The sequence below is a fragment of the Prosopis cineraria genome, unplaced genomic scaffold (genome assembly GCF_029017545.1).
Source record: "Prosopis cineraria cultivar Desert tree isolate PC_DT_omini unplaced genomic scaffold, ASM2901754v1 PC9, whole genome shotgun sequence".
NCBI classification, from domain to species: Eukaryota; Viridiplantae; Streptophyta; class Magnoliopsida; order Fabales; family Fabaceae; genus Prosopis; species Prosopis cineraria.
In genome coordinates, this window is record NW_026555340.1 from 28,773,306 (window position 1) to 28,797,842 (window position 24,537).

A 24,537-nucleotide genomic window follows, 5' to 3' on the forward strand; every position below is an offset into this window, starting at 1 on the left:
CCACGCCTCATCAGGGAACCAGTAGGCAGTAGCTGTCGTGGTTGTTGTACCGAGCTTTAAGGCTCTCTTAAATACTTGTATTGGACCGTTTTGACCAATTATTTGATTATTTACTATTCTCTCTTCTCTCTCCTCCTATCAGAAACTAAACAGAAGATTCATGTTTTATGTGTATCCGAACCCCTTTTTTTTTCTGGGTTGGGGGGGGGGGAGTAAAGAATCAAGCGTCAAGCAAGACTAGCGATGCTACAATTGGTATGAATGATTTGAATCAGAATCAGTAACAAATCAGCCCTTTGAATCAATCCAATACTTGAGGTTACTGTTTACGCAACTGATGTTCCGTGTGAACGACATAAGCAGAGGAACTACATCAAATATCATGCAAAGTATTCTGATTCTACGAGATAAGAGAAAGCCCAGGCTAAAATCAACGATCTTGTGGTGGAGATTTACCTGTTTGTCCTCTGTCTCGGACCTTCTCGCTGCTTTATTTGTCTCCAAACCTGATCTGCCTTTCACCCAATCTAACTTCTGCGCAGAATCCGTCATGCTTTTTCTGCATCTTCGCTTGTTTCTTTGCCAATAGACCCTTCACAACGTCTGAAAAACAAAACCCATGAACACATAAGAACCAGTTTGGGAACAGAAAAAGTGAAGTGACAGAGGAACAAAGATTGAGACATGGAACTGACCTTGAGTAGTGATGAGTCTGTAAACCTGGCCAAGAACAAGGGTATCTGTGGGCTTGAGAAGCTTGATGCGAGTAACGCGAACCGGGTTGTTGATGGGTTGTCGTTATTCTTATCATGGCATTTTTCATTGCCCTGGGAAGGACACAATGTGGAGGAGATGAGAAGAGCAACATAGTGACCAGGGTTGGTCTTCATGACTTCACCGGCACTCACAGGCCAATACAGCCTCTCTGCTTTCCCATTTGGCTGCTGTATTACCAGAGACGCTGAATCAATGCCTGGCAATTTCCCATCCTATTCTTCTTCTCTCTCACGGCTTGAACAAGGTACGGAAGCAGGTAGGTGGGGGATACTGGTCACGTTCTGCGAGGAGCGAACTGCTACCCCGTGGAAACTTTAAATACTGCTTCATATGATTCTTTTACATTCCAAAGGTTCAAACTTTATAGCACCCCTAGATTATATTATTATTATTATATATTTGAAAAATAAAAATAAAAAAAGAGAAAAATTTTTTTTGGGGGGGGGGGGGGAAGATAGAAGGGAACCCAGAATGGAAGTGTGATGCAGGAGCTGAGAGAGTCGAACACGGAATGGAAAAGCAGTGAAGGTTTTATCCAACAAGAGCTGACGTGGGAGGCATTGATTGGAGAGGAGTGGGAACACGCTAAAAAAAAGTGAAGACCTAGGCTGCTCTACCTGATGTGATGTGCGCCGCTTGCAGCTTACATTCTCTTTCTCCCATTCTTGTTTCTTTTTTTTTTTTGGCCAGTTCTCCCATTCTTGTTTACCATAGCGTCTCCCCAACAAAATTTTACCTTACCTTTTAACCCTTTTATTTTCAATTTTTGATTTAAAAAAATAAAAATAGTTATCAATATAATAATATATATATATATAATCATACTATTCAAAGATCAGAATTGTGTGACTCGGATCAAATTCTGTGTGAATGTAATGCACGAAAATAATTTAAAAAATGGATTTAGAATTATTAATTATATGATGGAAGGGTGCAAATATTGTGCACGAGTAAATGTGTTTGATTGGTAATTGATAAATATAAGAAGCAAAAATTGCATACCCTTTTATATTTTCTTATTGGAAATTGATAAAAACGGCCCTTTTGTTTTGAAAGGAAAATGTCACAAACTCGCACAAAATGAAGTGTATTTTGGATGATAAAATTCGTGTAGGGGATGACGTAGATGAAATATGGAAAGGGGGAGAATGTGTTAGAAAAATACAAACTAGGTTTGTTTGGGGGAGGGGTCAAACGGAATGAATGATTTGGGAAAAATAATAATAATAAGGGATGATGAATGATTGAAAAAGTTGACGAGGAGGCAAGAGGGATGATTGGTGTATTAGTGGTCAAACAGCCATGATCCTACAGACCAACTTGCATCCATATATGATGTTTGACACTTAATTGCCTTCCAAATTTCACCACTCTCATTATCACACCATCCTCTTCCTTCTTCCCTTCTAATAATTCATTTTACACTATAACCTCCAATTCTCATTTAACCTACTATTTTTTTAATCCTTTTTACATAGAACGCACAAGGTTGTTTTTTTTCTTCTTTGATATAAATATACGAGGTTGTTGTCATAATTGTAATACTTTGATAAAAGAGATAGTTCGTAGGAGCCTAGGAGGGGAGAGCGGAGGTTAACGCTTGGGGTGGACCACAAACTCGCCGTTTGTGGGCTGCTTCCATGTGGGCCCAGGCCCATACTTATCTCTCCATCCACATCCACGCCACGCCTATGAGCACGTGTCCATGCAGATGCAGCAGCGCAAAATCTCTCGTTATTTTTAAAATCACATAAAAAGCCTCATTAATTTTGAATTGAATCAGGCAATACCAGCATGGTCTCAGTTTCACGTTGTCAGAACCATGATGTTACAAAAGCTACTGGGCAAACCTGTTTTCAAAATTCAAACGCATCCCACATCTTGCTAACTATGATAAATATTTAAATTAAATGCAATTCCTTCCTAAAAATGTCGTAAAATATAAGTGTCATCAATTAATTTTTCGACTTAACTAAAAGTAACAATAAGGCCTGTAGATGGGGAGTGGTGAGAGCGAAGAGAAGACAGTTTAGATGGGCATCAAGAAGGTTCCTTCATCAAACAGACACACACATAAAAAGGGATACTATTATGGTGCGGAGGGGACCATGATAAGGAAGCTGATTGGTTGTTGCGTTGAGGAACAGGAGATATTCCATGTTTCATCAAAACGACAGACCTCTGATTCCCTGTCTTCCACTTCTCCTCTCCCCCACCACCCCTCCACCCACCTCTTATCTCTCTTCTCTTCACTTTTCTCAACCTTTTTTTTCCTTAAATAATGAGACTTCTATTCAAATTTCTGAAGTTTTTTATCCAGAAAAATACAAAAAAAAATGTATGGCCTTATTGTAATTGAATCCAAATTTACTCTTCCCGCCTTAGGAACGGTATGCTAACAGGCAACTCTACGCTCTACCATATGTACATTTGCTCTCAATATTTAACGACACAGCTTGACAAATTTGTCCCCCAGAATATCTCACAACACGTTTTTTAAATTCAGATCTCTGATCTATGTCATAAAAAAAAAAGTATGAAACCTTTGCTGCAGGAAATCAACTAGTACTGTGTCAGATGTTCTTTCTTTCTTCGTCGCTTTATTTTTTTTGCCGAAATACATGCAAATGAGTTATACTACTTATTTTTAAAAATTTTATAAATATTCTATGATGATGATGATGATCGAATATGGCTTAACAAATATACAAGAGATAATTAAGCATCTAGTAAATTATTATGTAAAGGTGCGATCAAAGGTATCGAGTCACGTGAAGTTTATCATATTCACGCATAGCATCGAATCCATTTTAAAAGAGATTCACCTCTATCTTGTAAATCCAAATGAAAACTTGGGTGCATGATCTCGCTTTTTGCCTCGCATCACATCCAAAATTATATATCCTTCTGACTTTTATAAAATTATACCAATTTCTTTTGAACCGAGAACTACTTTCATTTTATTTTATCCACAACCACTTCAACTAAAATATCCTGAATTGATTATTTTAAAAAAAATTAAATTAGATTGAATTATTTTTGGACTGGAATTGGTACATATTAAAAAATGTCAGACGTTTTAAAGTTCAAACCAATATTGGTTGGTTTGGTGGATTATGCAAAGGGGCAGACAAAGCTCAAAATAGTGGGCAAAATGAGTGAAGGCTAGCTGGTCCAAATGAAATTGTGATGTAACTTCTATTTGGACCTGCCTACCCAACCCTACAGCAATTTGAACATCTTTCCAGAATTTTGTGGGCGCCCTGTTCTTATATACCCATGCCCAAACAAAGGGCCAAGGAAAAAAAAAATCACTGACAGATTAGATTTAGTAGAAGAAATTAATTTCTCACAATGTGATAAATTAATTTTTAAATTTTTATTATTTAAAATGTCAACATTTAATGCTTGATCATATCTTGTATGTGATTATTTTTAATAAAAGAATGCTAGTGCACAATTTAAAAAGGGACCAAGAAAAAACAAAAGATGATTTTTTTTTTTTCCTCTGTTAAATACTTCACCCCTTTCATTTTACCCCTTTTTATTCTAAATGATCGCGCTAGTGTATTGTACAAGTACAAAATATTTGATATGCTTTTGTAATTTCAATATGGATGAATGTAAGCAAAGTGACAATTCAGTTTCAAAGGTCTCTTAGGATTTTGCAGTAAAGCAACTCACTTTTTCTTTTCCTCTTTAGTGCCTTTTGACGTTATTTTATGGACAACGGTTGATGTATGCATTTCCAATCTCATGCACCTTCTGCCAAACCAGTGTGCTTTCCCCACCTTCATCTCATTGTTTTGACGGATTCAAAAAGCGTATAAACAATCTCTTTCCAACTTTATTATTTGATTTTAAATTATAAGGAGGTCATTGCATATATAACAACCTCAAGCTGAATCAAATCCCAAGTAATCATACGCATCTTGAAAAAGACTCGTTCGAAAAAAAAAAAAAACACAACAGGTTTCCATTGTTCAACGCAATTCTAATATAAAATCTCCATCAACAAATAAGTACCATCCACTATTTGAGTAGCATGATGGCTGATTAGGAGAAAAAGGAAATTTCCATCTCGTGTCTTTTCGTTAACTAATATTACCTCCCGAAGTACTTATAAGAAACACTTTATAATTAAATTTTAACTTGAAAGTGTTTCTTATAAATAGGGCATATTAGATACGCACTAAAAATCATTAATATGATCCAGCTTCGTGAGTCATCTCCGACAAATACAAATCAATCAGGAAAAAAATCGCACAATAATTTTCTGAAGCATTCTACATGACGCCGCTCCTAATGTTACCGAGAAAAGTGTTAGTAAGGAATTAAAGATTATAATTAGACTAATCATAATACAGTTGTAGCGTGGAATAAGGTCGAATGTGATGTCAGAACACGATCAAACAAGACTTGCTGAAGCAAACATCTAATGAAACCAACCCTCAAGTGTCTCAGCTCTTATACACAAATTACACAGATGGGAAGTATTTGTTCAGATTATAAGGCAGAGAATAGAACTCCTCACTTCTGCTATCACCCTTGAAAGATCGGTACTTGTCCCACCAATGCTTTCCTCTGTCTTTCCTAATGGCCCCATCTTTCTTATGTATGGTGTTGTCCAGAAAATATGCCACACATCCCGCAACAAACGCTTCTGATTGGAATGGCACATTCACTATGTCGTTGAACTGCCCAGCAACGTCAAAAAAAAAAAAAAATGTCAGTCTCAGAAACAGACATGGCTCATTCATTTCAAAGAAATCTGTGGTTTGTGGTGTTATATATTCTTATCATACCCATCTGGCACTTGTGTGAACGGGACCAAAACCATTGATTGCTGTGTACTCGTTGAAGTACTGTGGCACTGACAACCCCAAGAAGATAGAGAAGCCTAATATGAACTTCGTTCTAAAACTGTTGAGGTTGCAGAACTGAAGAAAACTGAGACCTCCAGCACCTGCACCAGAGAGAATCTCGTGTGCTGGTTTTTTTCATCAGATATCACAGGAAATCTTGACTCTGAAACATACATACCGACATACGCAAAGAACAAGCAGTACAGAGCAGCAACAATGGGTGGTGGTATAGAGGCAAAAACTGCTCCAAATTTCCCTGCAAATCAAACAAAAAAGAGAAGCCAACATAAGTGGTAAAAAAAAAATGCATTATGACAGGGCAAACCACACATTTCATAGTAAGCACTGAGCAATGACACCCATGCTTCATCAACTCACCAAGAATTGAAAAGAAAATCATAAATCCAGCTGATATTTGCACAACTCTTCGACTGCCAACACGGGTCAAGGCTAAAAGACCAGCATTTTCTCTATATGGAAACAAAATAAACTCCTTTGATCAACCAAAAATATGTCTTTCCTCTTGGTTCATGCAAAGAGTACAGATAGTATGACTTCAAACTTACACTGATACAGAGGATCCTGTGGAAGTTCCAAATAATCCCGACACAAGAATGGCAACCCCCTAAGCAGAAATAAGAGGCACATTCAGGACAGAAATTCCACATCCTATGAATTTCTATCATTATATTAAGTTAGAGCTCAGTGAAATTATTATTTACATGGTTCTTCTTCAAACAGAAAATTAAATAAAAAAATAGCATTACACTTCTAGTTCTGCTTGACTGCATATCAATATTATCAAGACTTCTTCTACTGGTATTATTATTTTTCCTTAAAAAAAGCTTGCAGATATTTAAATTTGAAAGTATAAGCCTTCTTCACTTACCTGCCAGCCAATACCCCGACTGAGAATAGATGGTGGCATTGGAGTTGCGCTAGCGTACCTAGACACAGCAACAAAAGCTCCACTGGACTGCTCGATAAGAGTAAAACATGAAAGTAGATGATTTTACTGTGGTGAAGGATTATAATGCATAGAAAATGCAAATCAGCAAGCATATAACAATGGCGTATGAATATAAAAGTCAGATAATCTAAAGCATGGCATCATACACTAAGTAAAGCCATTACGTAAAGATTGAATTTTAGTTTATTTACATAGTTACACAGCAATGAAAACATAAGCAAAATGAGGAAAACAATTTCATAATTATTTGTTGGCTTTAACTTAATTGATGAACAGCTATCTACAACAATCTCCTCAAGCAAAGTTTCCGCAGGGTTCTTGATCCAACTTTGAAGGGTGAAGATGGAACTAAAGCAGCCTTGAGGAAAATCTGGGTGTGTATGCACAAAGATAGAGGTTTGAGGCTCCTTACGCTTGATTATCTACTGATAAAAGCAGCAGCTCCTGAAGGAGTGTACTTCCAAGCGACCAAATCCCAGTGATCAAATATGCAGTGACCTGGTTAATCTAAGGCAGAGGTCATCCCAGCATTATTGCCAGTCTGGTCTAGCGAATCTCTCTCCCCCTCCCCTCTATTTACTACAATGGGTCTTTTATTGAATGCTTTTAATAAATAAATTTGATTCTTCTATTAAAAAATCTACAACGATGTCCTCTGATCAACTCAGAGAGTAAAATAACTGACTTTGGCCCTGAAGCTTTTTTTAAAATTCTCCCAGATGCTGAACTAGTGCATTAGGAGAAGTTCAAAAGTAAAAGAACAATATCAGAAGGGATTCCAGGGTCCATAAGTTGCACCATTCAACTTGTATTTGGGACCAGTAAAAGAGCAGTTTAACAAATAGTGTACAGTGGGACCCGCAGCAAAAAATCAACTGTCTTTTGTATTGTTCCAGTGCACAAAACTGAGTTTAATGCCACATATTCACTGAAGACCAACTGCCACTGAGGAAGCCAAGAGTGATAAGCTATGCTGTCTTAAATGTTTAGGTATGATCTGCTGGCCAATGACAGCGACAGAATCGAAAGTACCAATAAATCATTGAACAGGGTAAGGAATACCAATGAAGAAATAGGAAAAAAGTTCAACTTAAACAAGAAATAGAACATGTCTGAATTCTGAAGAAAGAAGTTACCTCTACAAGAGCAACGAAGGAAGCCATCATCATGGCAAAGGCTTCACCTGCATCAAATGAAGGTGCTCCCCATTGAAAGGGATATGGAATGCTGATCCTGCAAGCCCAAGTTCCATAATAAATTCCATCCCATTCATCCTCATAAAGCTAAGCCTAAATACTTTCTATAGTTTTCTTTTTCTTTTATTTTTTTTTTCCTGAACAGCATAGATATTAAATTTGAAAACCGATATGTCAAGGATGAAACTCAATTTTGAAAACCATCAATTGACTAGTCCACTAAAGCTCACAACTAACCATGGAGCACCATCTATCAGTCCAGCACGATCAGTGCGGCAGGTTGATTGTGTTTTAGGTGCAGCATCGTTATAGGCCCCTCCAACAGTGAGTACATGAGCATATATCCACACAATTGCAATTGTAAATAAAACAGCAAAACGATCAAAGACATGTTTTCCGGAGTGTAGCACATGGGGTATGTACTGCATGACAAGCATTAACTAACAATTAAAATACAGTATCATAGAAGTATCCAGCTTAAATGGAAAAGAAGTCGAGAGGACAGAAAGAAATATGTTAGAAGACAATCGATTCATGATGCTGTAAGAACTATACCTGTGAAACAAATACTAACAATATAAGCTCTGGCAATCCAATCTCCACACATTTAGCAACCTACACCATAGATGGTCATCAATATTAGTTATCTTTATTGATTTAATTAGAATATGAGCGTGTAAACAATGTCTCACAAGGCTTACCCCAGGAAAACCTAATTCATATAGCCCGAAACCAACAAGAGATACCAAAGGAACTGCTGAGAGTGGACTTAGAAACCTGAAAAAAGAAATTAAATTTCCATCACTTTGAAATGGTACACCCAATTAGAGTAATATTAGCATTTGTGAATCTTTCCAGTTTAGAGGGCTTAATATTTAGTACAAACACCATTGCACAAATCAGTTGAGCATTTTAGACGTGCAAAATTTACTTCAAACATCAATGCAGCAGAGAAAAACAAGTGCGCAAGAAATTCACATATCTGACTCACACTTCAGTTTAGAAATTTTCAACCCATACATAAGGAATGAAAAATCACAACTGAGCCACATGCCAAGAACTTTAAGACCAACCTTGCAACATTGCGCCAAAGGCCACTAAAGCCTAGCACTATTTGAAGAGTTGAAGCAACAATAAGAGACCCCTGGATTGCCCGCATTATCCTCCTGAATCTCTGAACATGCCAAAGACAAAAGCCATAAAAAAAAAAAGATAAGATATTTCTATTCAGTTGAGCCCAAAAGTATAATGTCAATGTGGCTTCGATGAGTTGAGAACTGCATTTTAATTAGTCTTTCATAAAAATATGCCAAATGGTGATTACAATATTCGAGACAGAGATGTGGTCTATCTCAATTCATGGGATTTTCTAAGTGTGCCAGCCCTTAAAATGCATTGTAAATCATATGGTAGTCTGTGTTTTGGTTATATCTCATTTGACAACTATGTAAAGTAATATAACAAGTACATCAACCATGCACCATTTAATAAGCAAGATGCGTTCTGATCAATAGACCTCTATGGGATCTGCAACATCACTAAATCGACCAGCAAGTATAATTGATATTGTGGTTGGAACAAAGGTATAAGACCCTCCAATTACAGCAGGCAGTCGAGTTCCAAACAGTGTTTGCAACAAAGTGTTTATACCAGCAACAAAAAGTAGTGTTTGGATGACTTTCGCCTTCTCCCCCTGCAAAATAATGAAAATTTATTTTTCCTTTTAACTTTTTGGCTGGGATGAAATCTCAGTTTCAAATTTCAATCACATGGCTGGATATTCCTTCAAAAATATTCTAGTTGCTTAAAGTGCATTTTATCTGCTACTGCTTACGTTGCCACCTCCCATCTGGGGAACAAGAGCAGTGGGAATGAGAACAGTTGTGCCAAGCATCACGAGATAATGTTGAAAACCAAGAAGTATAGCCTCAGCTGCATCAGAATGTCCCCAAAACTCTCATCAAATCGAGGAAGAAAAACAGAAAGAACTCCTGGTCACATTTTTGACAGGCTAAAACAGGGGAGCCATGAACTTCAATAATAATCAACTTCTTAGATTGATAACAGAATATGCAACTAATTTAAGGTGCTAATTCCTTAAGAATCCAACAGCCAAAAAAAAAAGCTGAAAATTCCTGGGCGACATTATTCAATTAGCAAATTTAAAAGTGAGATTTCCATGGTTATAAAACCAGATCCTACTCCTAAGCCTGCAAAACGTAAAAGCCGAAATTACGAATATTTGAAAAGGAAAAGTTACGAAGCAAAACTCAGCAATTATCGATGTTAAAAATATTCCACAAAAAATAAAAGCGGAAAGTTCCCCCCCCCCTCCCACTCTTTGTTTTCTTTTTTTCTTTTTGACTTGCTCTTATCTTAGCCACTAGCCTCCCAAACATAAAATTCCAACGCACTTTGGAATGGGATTCTTTTTCTCTTAAAGAATAGTTTTGCTTTATGTAAAGAGAGCATCAACAATTAGGAAATGCAGGAATTTATAGAAAGCCAATTTAGACGATGAGGCAGAAAAGATAAATTGTCCAAGCATATAATTTTACCACTACAAAACTTGCCGTAAGTATACCCTATGGATTAAGAAAAATCAGAGTTCTAAGCAAGAACTCTGCGTGAAAAAAAAAATGGTGAGATCATCGAATTAAATAGCAGAGAAACTCACGCCATGGAGGAGGACTCGTAATGCAATAAGAAATATTTGGTAGCTGATCCTTTGGTACGTGTGGCTGCGGTTCATCTGCTTTCGGTGCCGGAGCTCCTCCGCCTCCTCCTGCCATAACTTGGGCTTCTCTCTCTTTTGCTTTCTAACCTTGTCACTCTCTGAAGGAAAAACAATAAACCCGATCCAAATAGTTACATAGAGAGTTGAAGGGATGGGTAAAAATATGTAAATATGTCATGAACCAGAAGAGCCTGGAGAGAGAGAGCTACCTGAGAAGAAACAATGGAATAGCGACTAAACACTGACAGAGAAGAAGAGGGAAGCGCGAACAAGAAATGAAGGAGAGAAAGCGTTAGGTAACTAGAGGGCTCGAAGGGTGAGGTGAAAGCAATAGTTGTAATAATTGCGAGGTTTAAGAGGAAAGACTGAAAGAGTAGGGAGGAAAGTACCTTTTTACAATCGCGGAGCAAGCAAAACAAAATGAAGTGACTGAGTCTATAAAGTCAAAAAAAAAAAACAAGGAGCTCAGGGGCGCAACACCAAGAAATGATGAGAGTGAAAAGAGGAGAGAAAGGAAGGCCAGGCATACGAACTCGTGTAGGTGAAGAGCAAAGCAAAGCAGGCTCCGATGCCATTATTATGAGAAACGATAAAGGTGATTGCTGAATGAGCAGAGAAAGCATTCTTATTCCGCTTCTTTTTCTTGCCACTATTGTCCTTTCTTTTTGTCCTCGTTGAAAAAAACATTTAGAAATGAGTTTAACTACTAAAAATACATATCATTACTCAATTATTAAGGTTTACTATACGTTTCGGGCTGAAGTTATTAAGTCATGATTAAAGACAGTACAAGTGCACATAATGAATAGAAAATATAATATATTTTTCACGTATTCGAAAATCGAAATTAATGTTCATAAACTGCGAGGATTTTCTGACCAAAAACAAAAAAAAAAAACTGTGAGGATTTCTCGGTGGGTGGTGCATTAGCACATGAGAGCGTTGTGAAGATAAAAAAGTAAACAGTGTTATTGCAAGAGCCGAAATGACCGAATTAGACGTTGATGGATCGGTTCGTCATGGAATAAGATGAGGAGCCATCCTAGACCACTTGACAAATTGGGTTGGAGGATTTAATGCCTGCGCGGGAACATATCTTGCAGCCCCTATTGGACTGCTTGGTATTTTCTTTGTTGCTGGGATAAAGAGTACCACAAAATCCAGGTGTTCACTAATTGCGCACAGGCTCTTAATCTCCTTCGTCGTAAAGACTAGAAGTACTAGTCATAGAAAATTAGAAGTACTATTCAACACTCATTTTAAGATGTTATCAATGAGATTAATAGGATATTGTGCAGAGATTGATCTGTTTCAGTTAATTTTATATTTAGGGAGGCCAATTTTTACACTCATTATTTAACTAGTAATGCTCGGAATTGCCTAGATACTTGAATTATTTTTTATCAACTCCCGTCTTAGTTTGTCAAGGTGGTGGTGGATGATGAGAGCAAACCTCCTCTTAATCCTGTCTTGATGTAAGCTGTTTTAGTTTTTTTTGTATCGTTTCTCATTCAAATAAAAAAAATGAAACGACCGAATTACAGGGGGCGGCTGTAGAATTAAAATGGAAGACTAGGGTATTATAGACATTTGAGGACGAAGTGACAGAGGGGCGGGCAAGAGGAGAGGCAGGGGAATATGTGGGAGCGCCCAAAGGCCCCGATAAGCACAGCCGACAATAATCGCCATTCTCTCTGCCCTTTTACTCGTTGCCTTACAACTGTCATATTTTTCCTAGTTATTTTTATGCTCTCCAATTCTTCTTCTTGTTTTTTTTTTTTTTAACTCAGCAATTTTTGTTGGTAACCTTCTTCCTTTTTATTTATAAAAAATTTATGTAAGTTGAATTTTGAGACTTATCAAAAGACAATGCATGTCTCTAAATTCAAATAATATTTATAAAAATATTTATATATTGTTCACCAACAAAATACTCATATCAATAATTAAATCTGATCTTATAACTTTATGAGCTATGATCAAATTTTTACTAATTGAGCTAGCTTTTATTGATTATTATTAAGTTCTACTTATTAGTGATCTTATATGTTCATCATTGCTTGATACTATTTCTGCATATTAATTATGAGCAGTAATTCTGCCCTATAAATAATTTGCTCTTTCTATTGTAAATATAAGTCTTTTGTTATATTTACACATTGATTACAATTATTGATATATAAAAATATTAACTACATGATCAAATTAATTTTTGAAGCTGTCCGAGTGAATGAGAATGTGTGTGTAATTAACAAATACTCCCTCCATTTAAAAATATAAGGCGTTTTTTGAAAAGTTGAATGTTAAAAAATATAAGACATTTTTAATCTTTTGAGGTGTAATCACTGCCTTTTTTTTAAAAAAAGTGCTCATATTAATAAATAATTTTATATTTATTGTAAGGTGTTTAATAGAGGTAAATATAAAAAAATAGAGTTAGTTTGAAAGTAGATAACTACTTTATTAAATTAAATTTTAATTAAAAATATTTTATATTTTTAAATGGAGGGAGTACTAAATTGTTAAATTAAATAGGCCTGTAAAATTTTTACGAAAAAGAAGAGACTTGTAAAATAAAATAGAAATTAATATTTCTCAAGAGACCTCTGAAATTTTGATCTTGATATACATAAAATGTTGAAACTATTATTAATTTAAAATTGTTTTTAAGATCTAATTTGAGACCGCTCACTCTTGCCAACTTTTAACAGCAGTATTCACAGGCTACACTGCTCTAAACACTCCGCACTTTTAATTTTCTCCGAATCACGTTAACACATCGCAACCCTATCTGAATCATCCTAGGTACATGTGACGGCTCATCATATATATTGTTAATTTTTCCAAACAAAATGATAAAAGTATGATTTTTATTAGAAAACATGGTAACTTTGAGAAGAGGGAAATAGGTCAAGATAGGGTCATCACATCATTCTTTAATTTGGAGGCTAATCAGCGAACCATCTCAACAAATCGTTAAGTTGGATCTCCTTTAATTTTCTCGTCCAATGATTAAAAACATGCAACACTCCCTCAAATCAGCCCCGCTTATTCACCCAATCTCGTTAAATTATCATAATCTCATTGATTACGATTAAACAAGCTGCAAACGTTGAATGACATCTCGAGAAAATTAGTAGTAGAGTGGATAGAGGTATAGCGATGAGGATTTGGAATTAGCACCATTCCTTGAAGGTTATGTGTGTTTTGTTTCGCTGGTCATCTGAGTTCTTACACGAGCAGAACAGTAATAGTATGAGAGAGAGAGAGAGAGAGAGAGAGAGAGAGAGTGTGTGTGTGGATATAATAATAGACCAACACGTATTTTTTTAGTTCAAAGAAACCAATTCACTAAGATGTTTGCAAGCGCGTGTACAAAAACTAGAATTTTTTCTTTAGCCGGAAGATAACTACGAACCTTCATCAATCATGCTGGGACACAGTACCATATATTCCTCGAGTTCCAATTCTTTATTTGATATAATTTCATCCATATCTTAAGCAAACTGTTGAGTTCGTTTCGAGAGGCTAACGAAGTTAAAGCAAATCTCACGACTTATTCCTCATATTTGCAACATTATTTAAATCCACAACTTATAGGGGATAAATCACATCCCCACTGATAAAACAATCATTAATTAATAATTGATCTTTTTGTAGTTGGGCCCCAATGATAGAAAAGACTTCTTTTGGTTTCTCTTTTTTTTATACATATCGTGTTGCCTTTTCTTCTTATTACTTTTGTCTGCTATTGATGGCGAGAAAGCAAAACGGCATGGATGAAAGATGCATTTTTTAATTTCCACTGTATGGTATTATTACATATTTACATATGGAGCAAAAAGTGCATTCAGCAGGGCGGGAGGATTTCATTGCTGATTCATGTCCTTTGCCTATTATTTTACTTTCAAGAGTGGAAAAGGAAATCCACTGTGCTCCAAAAGTCCCTGGTCTTCAGTACTAGCTGCTATTAAAGCAAGATCAGAAAATCAAAGAGTTTTCACAGGACACACTTGTTTCAATTAGTAAAGAAATTAGTCTGATTTAATCAGAAATTTTAAATTTAAATTCTGGAAATATAAATGAGTAATAAAGCTTTCACTTGAAAGGTTCCACCCTAGCTTGATACTAAGGATTCATCTGGCCTTATTGAAGTTTCTTTAACTTGACTTGAGATGAGTTTAGAATATCAGGGTGCTCCTTGTTGAAGGAAAGTTTGATTACTAACGTATTATATATATATATATATATATATTTGAGAGTGGTTGCTTGTTAATGGAAGCAAGATTTGATGACATATTCTCACATTCAAAATTCTGTTGATGATCGATTTTCGTAGAGTCAAAGTGAAGCTGCGAGGAAGATCCCAGGGTATTTTGAAAGTTTATAATTTTCTGTGTGCTGTCAATTAAGTTAAATAATTTTATATGAATTGGCTTATCGTGTGTAAAAAGTTACGTGACCTGTGTTTAATGAAATTAAGCAAGAAGATAGGGACCGATATAACTGGGAAATTTAAGATTGATCTGAAAATTATGTGAGATGAGAGAGGAAAAAAATAGGTGGTAGTGAGCTTGGCAAAGGAAATAATTAATTCAATGGGTTAGGTTCTACTTAACTTGAAATAGAATGTCGTGATAATAAAATCTAATTGGAACATATAACTTTGAGTTCGATTAAGAGAAGTAGAGGAAGGCCTTAAAAGAACACTTTTGGAAGTTGTTGAACGCGATCTCTTAATTAATAATATTCCTAAAAGCTTAATAAATGATAGAGCACAATGACGTCTTGCAATCCATATAACCGACTCCACCTAATAGGATAAAGGCTTGTTGTTATTGTTGTTGTTGTTGTTGTTGTTGTATAGAAGTAGGTTGCGAGTTCTTCACGTTAAATATAATAAGAGTACGCATGTAATATAACCATGTAGAGACACAAAATCTTGAACTGGTCGATGTGGAATAAGATTATACAATTGAGGAGTGTTGAAAATTTCGGACGTTGATGATTTGAATTACGATGCTTGACTAATCATATTAAGACAAGCAGACTGTTAATTATAGCAGAGTTTGAAATTTATAAGGAGCAATTAGTAAGTAAAATAATAAATTATCAGCCCACATGATTGATCCAATTATGTCATGTTGAAAGGGAAGTCGGACGCATTGATTTGTCCACGTCACAACTTGTGACGGAAAAAGAGGGAGAGAGATACGCATGGCTTGGAGAAATTAATCAAATAAACTTGACAGCAGCATAAGGTTTGGCTGGGTGAGAATAATTCAGGGACAAATATACAAAAGGCGGAGACATGCACGGTGGTGGATTTTACTTGTTTATGTATTGCGGGTTAGGCACAATGAGTGAGTGATAAGGATGAAAACGGTGAGATTAATTATATTAATTAGGGAGAGCTTTCATGAAAGGGAATGATCGAGAACTCAGTGGGGATATGGAATGATACAATAGAGGCATATGGGAGATGATAATGAAAGTGGCGGGGGACATCAACGTGGGTATTGCTATCACTTTGAAACTCACTGCTTCTTTTTTCTCATGCAAAGGTCACACAACATAACTCCAATTTTATGAAGTTATATGTGTATAATTTAGTCTTGAAATGATCATGCATGATCAATGATTACATGCCGGGCCATCAGTTATGTGATCAAAACATAATTCATAAGTTATGAAGAGCGTGGTTCATTCTTCAGATTATGTCAATAATGTATGCGTATAAACTATATATAACCATGAGAGTTTGCATAAAACTCGTCCGGCAAAGGAAAAAACAGTGTTCTACATCTTTCTATGGGCACATCACACTGCTGCCAGCTAATTTAATAAATACACACTTATCATCTCAGGGGTACTCAGCTTCTTTCTCTTTTCCACCGACCAAACAAGAAGGTTTTACGCGTCCCAGGCCAGCTATATTTGACTTTGTCGTCATTTGATGATTCAAAAATATGAACTGTGTCACGTGGATCACTAAATCAACGGCACAAAGATTTAAATCCCTGCTTATGCATGCCCACCTCAATTATATCCTCATCATTCCACCGCGCCCCCCCCCCCCCCCCGGCCCCGCCCCTTCTTGGTTCTATTTTTTGTGATGTTCTTCTTTTCATATTCGATCAACCTCATGAGCATTAGGCACTAGCTTCCCAGAAAAAAAAAAAAAGGAAAAAACAGGGCGATATGTAATTTCAATTTTAATCTATAAAAAATCGTCTCCCTTACATTCCTTCCCTCAAATTTTAAACTACACAAGAGGTAAATGTTTTATATTTTAAATCTAAAATTGTAGAAAAAGATAAATATAGAAATAGTTTTTAAAAGAAAATTCAGGTAAACGATAGTCTGGGGTAAAATTTATATATCTATGATCTTTATGCAAAATTGATATACAATTATGTCTAGTAAAAATGGTAATAAAAATATGAAAAACATTGCTAGTATGCAGCCCATGAAGCTGTCCTGTATAAAATATCCCCCGACATGCACTTTTTTGCAACAGGCTCCAAGGATGTGGCCCATAAAACAGCCCAAGTAGAAGTCCCCCACCCCCCCAACCTTGACCCTTACCGACGACTAGCCCATTGTTGTTTGAACCTTTTTTGGGCCTCCAGATAGAATTGCTAGGTTCCCTAATGCGAGACAGGAGACTGTTGCAAACATCACCAGCCAACTTTAGAATTTAAGTCTAACCGAAAAAGTTAATCTTCCAATATGATGAATCAACATTTGAATTTCAATTACTAAAAGATACTCTTATTTAATGCTTAACAGTACTCAAATAAGAGTGCCTCCAATATGTTTACTTTCTACTTGCCGACTACTCCTCCTTTAAAAGAGTAAGCTGCTATTTTCCTTTGTTGTTATGGCCGGAGGTTGGTTGTGCCGTGTACAAGGGCATGATTGATCACTTGCCAAAAGGAAACCAAGAATTAGCCGAAGCTGCGGATTTTACACACTGGAAACTATGGCCACAGTCACTCATAAAACATGGTCAAGCTTTACAACCAGAAGTGAAAGACTTGCTACCCCCACACCCCATCCCCAAAAAAAAAAAAAAAAAGTCGTATTTTGATATTTCCCTCTTGAAATCTTAGCCTATCTGGAAATTTCAGCAACGCCAAACGTGGTAAACTATACAGCAACAAAAATTCCTCTCCATGAAATCCTACGACAAGCTCCCTTTATGACGAAACATGATTGGTTCCACACCAAATGTTCCTGCAATTTTAGAGAAATCATTAATAAGAGAAGATTGCTACAGCATCGGAATGTCAACAAATTCGCAACATGGATGTTATGACTCTGATTCCAATCGAGAGATTCAATGCACATGCATGGCATACAGAGACGGACAACTTCAGAAAACAGAAAAGTAAAATAGTACAAGCCAAAAGAGGGTACTGACAGCAAACATCCTCGACGTGGTTTTTTCTTCTTCTCGTTCTGTTTCTGAGGAGGCTTGATGACCATCTTGATCGCGGCATCAAACACCGCCTTCACATTCTATAATTGATTTAAGAATAAGGTCATTAATCTACGTTTGCAGCACAATTTTATATACAGTAACATTTATCTGCAGAAAATGATGACCGTTAAGTGAACGACAGACGCATTCAAAACATCATTTAACACCAACTTTTATTTGCCTTTAATTGCCACTGAATGAGCTCATTCACAGCTAGGACTCGTAAGAGTCGTAACCTCATCTTCTTTAGCAAACAAAAAGTTTTCCACGCACATATTTTTCTGTGCCGTACTTAAAAGTGCTGATGTTTAAGCACTGTGAGGATAAAAATCCGAGTTAAAAATACCTGCTGAGTTTTTGAACTGCACTCAATGTAATAGGTAGCTCCGATTTGTTTACGGAGTTCCTCACCCTGTCATGAATTAGAAAAGACTTGTAGGTTCAGCGAGTTTTGACTATTGAATGCTATGGAACAGCTAGAAAAGAGAGAGATATTGCACCTGCTCAGTAGTCACAGGCACCAGACCAGGATGGTCAGCCAAATAGTACTTATCTTCTCGGAGATCTACACACTCATCATAAATTAAGTATCAATTCTTGCAGAAGTAAAAATAATACACATTTGATAGGTTCATCATTTAGTCATTTCTTTAAGGTATGATCATTTGCTATTGCTTGCATCAAACAAGTTAAAACGAAAGTTTTAAGTCGCAACATTAGAAAAGGTTCATTCCAGAAACAGGTTTAAGTCAATATGACTGTCAAACTTTTTTTTTTTTTTGGAATTACATGGCAAGATATAACTGGAAAATAAAACTAGTCCAAAGGAGATTTTCTCCTCCTATCCTGTCTAGCTGGCAGGAGTCTAAGAAAAATGTAAGGGGGTGCCATAAACAGAACAAGATCCAAGAAGTTGTCATGTTATGACCGTGCTTGGCTAAGCAATGCCTGTCAGACAGTTGAACGCGTGAAAATGGTTCCGATTCTTCTATGAGAAATGATGTTTCTTCAGAAGGTACGAAAAAATGAAGCTCTCCAAGTTAATAAGTAATAACTGAATCAGCTCCAAATTAAGGAGCTTACCAGATTAATCGCCGGAAAATTTTGTTGTTATATTTCTTAATGGTTATTATCTCCATAAACATCTCTCAAAAGAAATTTATCTCTGCTGTGCTACAGTGTGGCAACTTCTCCGTTTACGCTTGACAGTCAACATTCTGCACCATAAAGCCTAACTGAAATTCATTGATTAAATTTGCTCTTAATACTGACATGAGGCTTCTCCAGTGCTCCCTAACATCCAGACTGACTTTCTACGAGCAAATAGAACTTTCACATTCGATGACAGTATGACAACAGTATAAAGAGAATTTATTTGTCACAAGTGTTTATAAAAAAGAAATTTTCTAATCAAAAGACCAAACAGACGAGCATTTAGAAAGCGATCCCCGACTTACCCAATTTGGTGCCTACTAATACCACTGGAACGCCAGGGGCGAAATGCTGGAGCTCAGGGATCCACTGACCAAGGGCACTCAAGTTAGAGAATGAAAGAGAAATCACCAATTCAAGTCAAAGAATCACCACAGAAAACTTACCTTCTTCAGTACATTCTCGTAGCTCGCACGACTAACTAAAGAGAAAGCCAAGACAAAAACATCTGCTCCTCTGTAGCTCAAGGGCCTCAGTCTGTTGTAATCCTCTTGCCCTGCCAAAAAATATTGGATCATAAAAAATTTTCCTATTGGAGGGGAGGGGGGCGGGGGGGAATTTACATTTAGTGAGAATTTTTCCCCCCGACTAATGTTCTTCGGTCTGTATAATTGAAACTACAAGGAATCTCTGTAGATATATACCAGCAGTGTCCCAGAGGCCTAAATTGACAGTGGTGCCCTCAACGACCACATTTGCACTGAAATTATCGAACACCGTAGGGATATAGTCCTGATGATCAACCCCAAGCAGGCTTGAAAACCAAAATTAGATTCCAAAACACAAGCAGAGAAAGATTCAACAGAAGCAAGAATGAAATCCACGGGAAAATTGGGGCTTCTACCCTTCATCTTCTTATCAGAATTAAAAGCAACCCCTCTTTTCCCAGTTCGCCCGCAAGCGCGCGAACGTAAGCATTACGTACATAAAAGAAATTTCATTTATCAAATTATAATGATCTACATGAAAGCTGAAAATTCAGTATTCTTTTACATATTAGGAACCGAAAATAGGGGAAAAAACAAAAAGTCGAAGACTGGAACTGATCTTTACAAAAACAAGATAAGGGAGACATACAGTTGGGAATTTATTGCTGGTATAGCAAATAAGCATGCAGGTCTTCCCTACAGCTCCGTCTCCAACTGTGACGCATTTGATGAACTTTGAATTAGTAGCAGCCATTGAAAGCAACAAGAGAAGAAGCTCTCAGAATAATTTTACAGAGAAAACAAACATAAAACCAAAAGGGGATTTTGCTGGGTTTTACAGGTTGAAGCTTGTGGTTGACTCAGATAAAAAAGGGGAAGAGGTGTGGGTTCACATGGCTCTCACGCTCATTTACTCCTCGCTGCGCCAACTTTTCCCCCTTATCTAGGAGAAGCTGAAGACACGCCGAATTACAAGGAAGCACACTCGGCCAACTTAAATTAAATTAATTTTGTCAAATAAATTGACTTATATTCTTTACGAAATTGTTCCTTAATCTATTAAATTATTCATGATATTTATTAGTATAAATTTTTCTATTAGTGTGTTAATGACTCACGAACACGGCCATATTCGATGGCTTGCACATTAGTGAATTTGTTTGTCAATTACAAACAATCAGAGCATCTAACGTGCAGTTTGAGCTTTTTATACCATGCGACTAATGACTATGATTTATCATTTTCTCTGTAATGGGTCATGTATATGAAATAGGAGCACCTTGAATCTTTAGAAGGCTGGTATATTAGTAAAATAAGATTCAGGCTTGAAGCATGCCTCAATGACCTTGGTGAAGTAACAGTTTTTCATCAATGCATGAAGCCAAGCCATTATTACTTTCATGAGGATAATTGTGTACATAGTACAAGCAATTATTACTTTTTAGTTGACAACATTTTAAAAATTTAATTAATAATAGAGGACAGTGATATATTGCAATTCATCTAGTTGACCTTAATTAGTAGAATAAAACTTCTTGTAACAATTGCTGATTTGCATATAGCCTTGCATTGTTAGTTGCAGCAGTCATATAAGTTGGACGAAGTTAGATGGAGCGGGTCAAGGTTAAGCCAATAACACAGGGGCTCTCTCTCACACATGACTATCAGCATAATGATTATTGTTGCCGCTGTTCTCAACGGCAGCCTCCTAAGTCCTAAGATACGGGTTATAAGTGGCTTTCCTGGTTTATGCATGTCTGCTGGTGAGATTGATTATTTCTCTTTACATTTTGAGGAAACAGAGCACTGTAAAGAGCCTTCATTAAGTTCTAGCGTGTGCGTGTGGGCTTTTCTGTCTGCCATTGCTCGCTAAAAGTAGTGTTGGGAGAAGAAGGCTCTTTCATATCAGAAAGCGGCTAGATTGAAATATTGTCTTATTGTGTCCGTAACGTACACAAAACAATGATTATGTTAAAATATTTGCTTCATCAAGATGACTTTCTAGTAGAGGTCTCCTTTGTGATGATGAGGATGGTTGCTTGTAAACTTTACTTGAGTTCTCATTTTCCTCTTTGGATTGTGCCCACAATACTGTGTAGAACCCGATAACGATTATTATTGCTCCAATAATACTGCAAAATGGGTAGAGAAACAAAAACATACCATCAAATGAAGACAGACGTTATGATTGTCAGTTTTGTGAGAGCCCATAATGAAACATTTTACGAGGACAAAGGATAGAGTTTTACCTGCCAACATAGAGTGTGTCCCCAAGGAAGGCCACACCCATCAATGCAGCAATTGCAATCCCCACAGGCTTGAACATGGCCACAAATACTGGTCCTTTCTTGTGTATGCACCACGTGAGCACAGAAAATGTCACCACACTCCCAAAGATCGCCTGCAAAAAGATTCTCTTATATCAGTGTTCCTCATAGAAATAGGTCAAACAACAAGGGAGAAACTCAATTACACACTAACCATTTGTTAATCAGATCATCTGATGATCTAATATCAAGGTGACAAGTAAAATTTTGTATAGATCAATTCAAAGCATTACATGTTTTCTGTATTATCTGTGTCAATATTTTTTGGGTGCTGCTGATAGATGCTTACTGAATAGATAATGGAGATGAGCTCAATGTCAGGCCTAAGTGTCCATGCATTGGGATCTCTGACTACTATCAGAGAAAGGATGCTGCATTGGATTGTTCCAAAGAGGCAATAGAAGGCCACTATGGTCAACTCAGATGGATATCCTCTAAGAATAGCTGCCTGCAAATATGTCCATTCAACTAAATCAGAATCTATAACCTTAACACTCTTCATCATCACCACTGATAAGTGACGTATCACCTGAGAAATGCTCCAGACTGCAAGAGATAAACCGGCTGTTGCAAGGAAGAGACCCCCAATCACCCAGTTGTTTGTTTGCTCCGACAAGGACTGAGAAGGATTTTCAGGGGAATGAATTGGAGATTTGCCAATGGAAGCTCCCTTGTAAAGGGTCACGATCAATGCTCCCGAGATGGACACCACTGTGCCCAATATTTTCATCTGGCTTTTTGAGCTTCTAATATCTAGCGTCTCCATCCTTGAATGATTTTAACACAAGTCAAATATCCCCTATATCTCGCAGTTCAATAATCTGGATTATGAATTTTCATTTTAGCTTTGACGCTGCTCGTGACAATATAGATTCCATCGAACCCAGTGCCTGCAAAATCCATAGAGGGCAAGAAAAAAAAATCAGAATTACCTGAAGATGACCGCAAGCACAAAAGTGAAGGCTGGAACCAAGTTGCTCATAGCAGATCCGAGAGTGGGCGAGCTGTAGTTTATACCAGTGAAAACACAATTCTGCATCACAGTTATCCTACCGAAAAAAAAAAAGCACCAAAAGTCAAAATTCAATTCTATGTTCCGTTTTACGAAAAGGGAACTAGGAGAAAGAAATCCCCCGCAGAGCTAAGCAGGGAGAGCAAAGTAGATGCAATTAATTACATACCCAACAAGACTGAGGAGGAAGAATTTTCCTAGAAGCGAGAGAGAAAGCGGAGGCCCGTTTTTCCTGAAATGTGAAGAAGAGGAAGTCAAAATGATAGTTATGGAGTGAATCAGCAGTTGAGAGGAAAAACATGAAAGGGGAAAAAAGATGAAGTACCTGTTGAAGAAGAAAGAGGAAGGAAGGAGTATGGCTGAGGCGAGGGCATTTGAGTAGACGACGAAGACGAAGTGGCTCATTCCTCTGGACATGGCTGCTTTACTTAAGGTGGTCATTCCCACGTCCAAGCACTCCACCATCACCATGGCTACAAATGGAATCGATTCCAACAAGAAGCGCTTGAATTCCATTTGCGCTCTGAGAACTGAATCTCCTGCTTCTGAGGAACAGGATCACCAGTGTCACTCCGGATCTGTGATACAGTCATCCAGCCAGTTTCTCACCCTTTCCTTTCGAACTCGGGTCTCATGGCTTGGACGAGTAAGATTTTTTTAAAAAATATAATTTTCGAATCACACGGTTTATTTAAAAACATTATTAAATCCAACCTTAAAAACCTGAAATAATAAATTATATGTGGAATTATTTGCTGTGGTTGGATTTAAATTTTAATTTAATTTTTTGAAAACACAATTTAACTTTTATTGTCATATTCTATTAATGCAGAACATTATCTTATATGTAAGTATAGTATATAATTAACTGTGATTCTTGTAGATTCGTCATATCATGTGTCATTTTATACTTTTTAAGAAAACAACAATCTTTTGTTGTTTATTTTTTATTGTTTTCTTATATGTTACGTACGTACACGCGCTATATGATTGTGTCGCCACTCACCAGTAGGATTGAGAATATCTTTTTTTAATAGAAAGCCAAAAAAAAAAAAAAAACGTGTAAATGGACAAACTAAGTTATGCCTGCATATAAATATTTAATATTTCTACAATAAAAAAGCGGGCCATTAAAAATCTGAATATTTAAATTATAGGAAAAAAACTTAATGGACCATCTAAGATACACATTTATTTACCTCTTTAAAAATATATTTAAAAGTGACCGTTCAATCTCACATTAAAAATTCTCTGACTTTATTAATAATTACAGCTAAAAAATAATTACTAAAAAATTCATTACATATTAGTATAAGTATTTCAATAAAATTTGAATAGAAAATGACTTTATTAGACTTTTCAACCCAATAAATATTAAGTCTTTTAAATATGCCCATAAGTTTGATTGCAGTGATAACAAAAAAATTTAGTAAAACTTTTGATTCAATTGTCTTGATTATTTCGAATGAGTCTGTCACAAAAGCTACCTCTTAATTATTAGCAGAGCCATATATATCAAGTCTTATC

At 36.5% G+C, this 24,537-nt stretch overlaps 3 protein-coding genes and 1 pseudogene across 8 annotated transcripts; all 4 read right to left on the bottom strand.

The window, feature by feature from the left end:
* Window positions 1–127: 127 nt before the first annotated feature.
* On the bottom strand, window positions 128–1,141 carry LOC129320930 (uncharacterized; annotated as a pseudogene).
* A 3,959-nt stretch (window positions 1,142–5,100) lies between these two features.
* Window positions 5,101–11,187, bottom strand: LOC129320235 (nucleobase-ascorbate transporter 6). Of its 5 annotated transcripts, none has more exons than XM_054965568.1 (17): window positions 11,079–11,158; window positions 10,935–10,980; window positions 10,755–10,845; window positions 10,486–10,643; window positions 9,643–9,740; window positions 9,325–9,501; window positions 8,882–8,982; window positions 8,510–8,585; window positions 8,364–8,423; window positions 8,046–8,230; window positions 7,749–7,845; window positions 6,532–6,618; window positions 6,209–6,267; window positions 6,021–6,112; window positions 5,821–5,898; window positions 5,583–5,743; window positions 5,101–5,474 (listed from the first exon to the last, which is right to left on the bottom strand). In XM_054965568.1, the coding sequence occupies exons 4-17, from the start codon at window positions 10,598–10,600 to the stop codon at window positions 5,256–5,258; spliced, it is 1,605 nt and encodes a 534-aa protein (XP_054821543.1). In that variant the 5' UTR covers window positions 10,601–10,643; window positions 10,755–10,845; window positions 10,935–10,980; window positions 11,079–11,158; the 3' UTR covers window positions 5,101–5,255. The 5 variants fall into 5 exon arrangements, with proteins under 5 accessions (XP_054821543.1, XP_054821544.1, XP_054821545.1 ...); XM_054965569.1 differs by having other exon boundaries at window positions 10,755–10,786; window positions 11,079–11,155; XM_054965570.1 differs by having other exon boundaries at window positions 10,755–10,786; window positions 11,075–11,119.
* A 6,077-nt stretch (window positions 11,188–17,264) lies between these two features.
* On the bottom strand, window positions 17,265–20,644 carry LOC129320169 (rac-like GTP-binding protein ARAC8). 2 transcript variants are annotated; one of them, XM_054965415.1, is made up of 9 exons: window positions 20,511–20,600; window positions 20,321–20,385; window positions 19,888–19,975; window positions 19,630–19,739; window positions 19,489–19,552; window positions 18,532–18,596; window positions 18,378–18,443; window positions 17,972–18,069; window positions 17,265–17,784 (listed from the first exon to the last, which is right to left on the bottom strand). In XM_054965415.1, the coding sequence occupies exons 2-9, from the start codon at window positions 20,354–20,356 to the stop codon at window positions 17,748–17,750; spliced, it is 564 nt and encodes a 187-aa protein (XP_054821390.1). In that variant the 5' UTR covers window positions 20,357–20,385; window positions 20,511–20,600; the 3' UTR covers window positions 17,265–17,747. The 2 variants fall into 2 exon arrangements, with proteins under 2 accessions (XP_054821390.1, XP_054821389.1); XM_054965414.1 differs by having other exon boundaries at window positions 20,321–20,644.
* A 908-nt stretch (window positions 20,645–21,552) lies between these two features.
* On the bottom strand, window positions 21,553–23,637 carry LOC129320168 (WAT1-related protein At3g28050-like). The gene is made up of 7 exons (XM_054965413.1): window positions 23,336–23,637; window positions 23,180–23,242; window positions 22,931–23,047; window positions 22,528–22,765; window positions 22,288–22,446; window positions 21,921–22,072; window positions 21,553–21,803 (listed from the first exon to the last, which is right to left on the bottom strand). Exons 1-7 carry the CDS (start codon window positions 23,524–23,526, stop codon window positions 21,638–21,640), a joined length of 1,086 nt encoding a protein of 361 aa, XP_054821388.1. The 5' UTR covers window positions 23,527–23,637; the 3' UTR covers window positions 21,553–21,637.
* Between the last annotated feature and the right edge of the window lie 900 nt (window positions 23,638–24,537).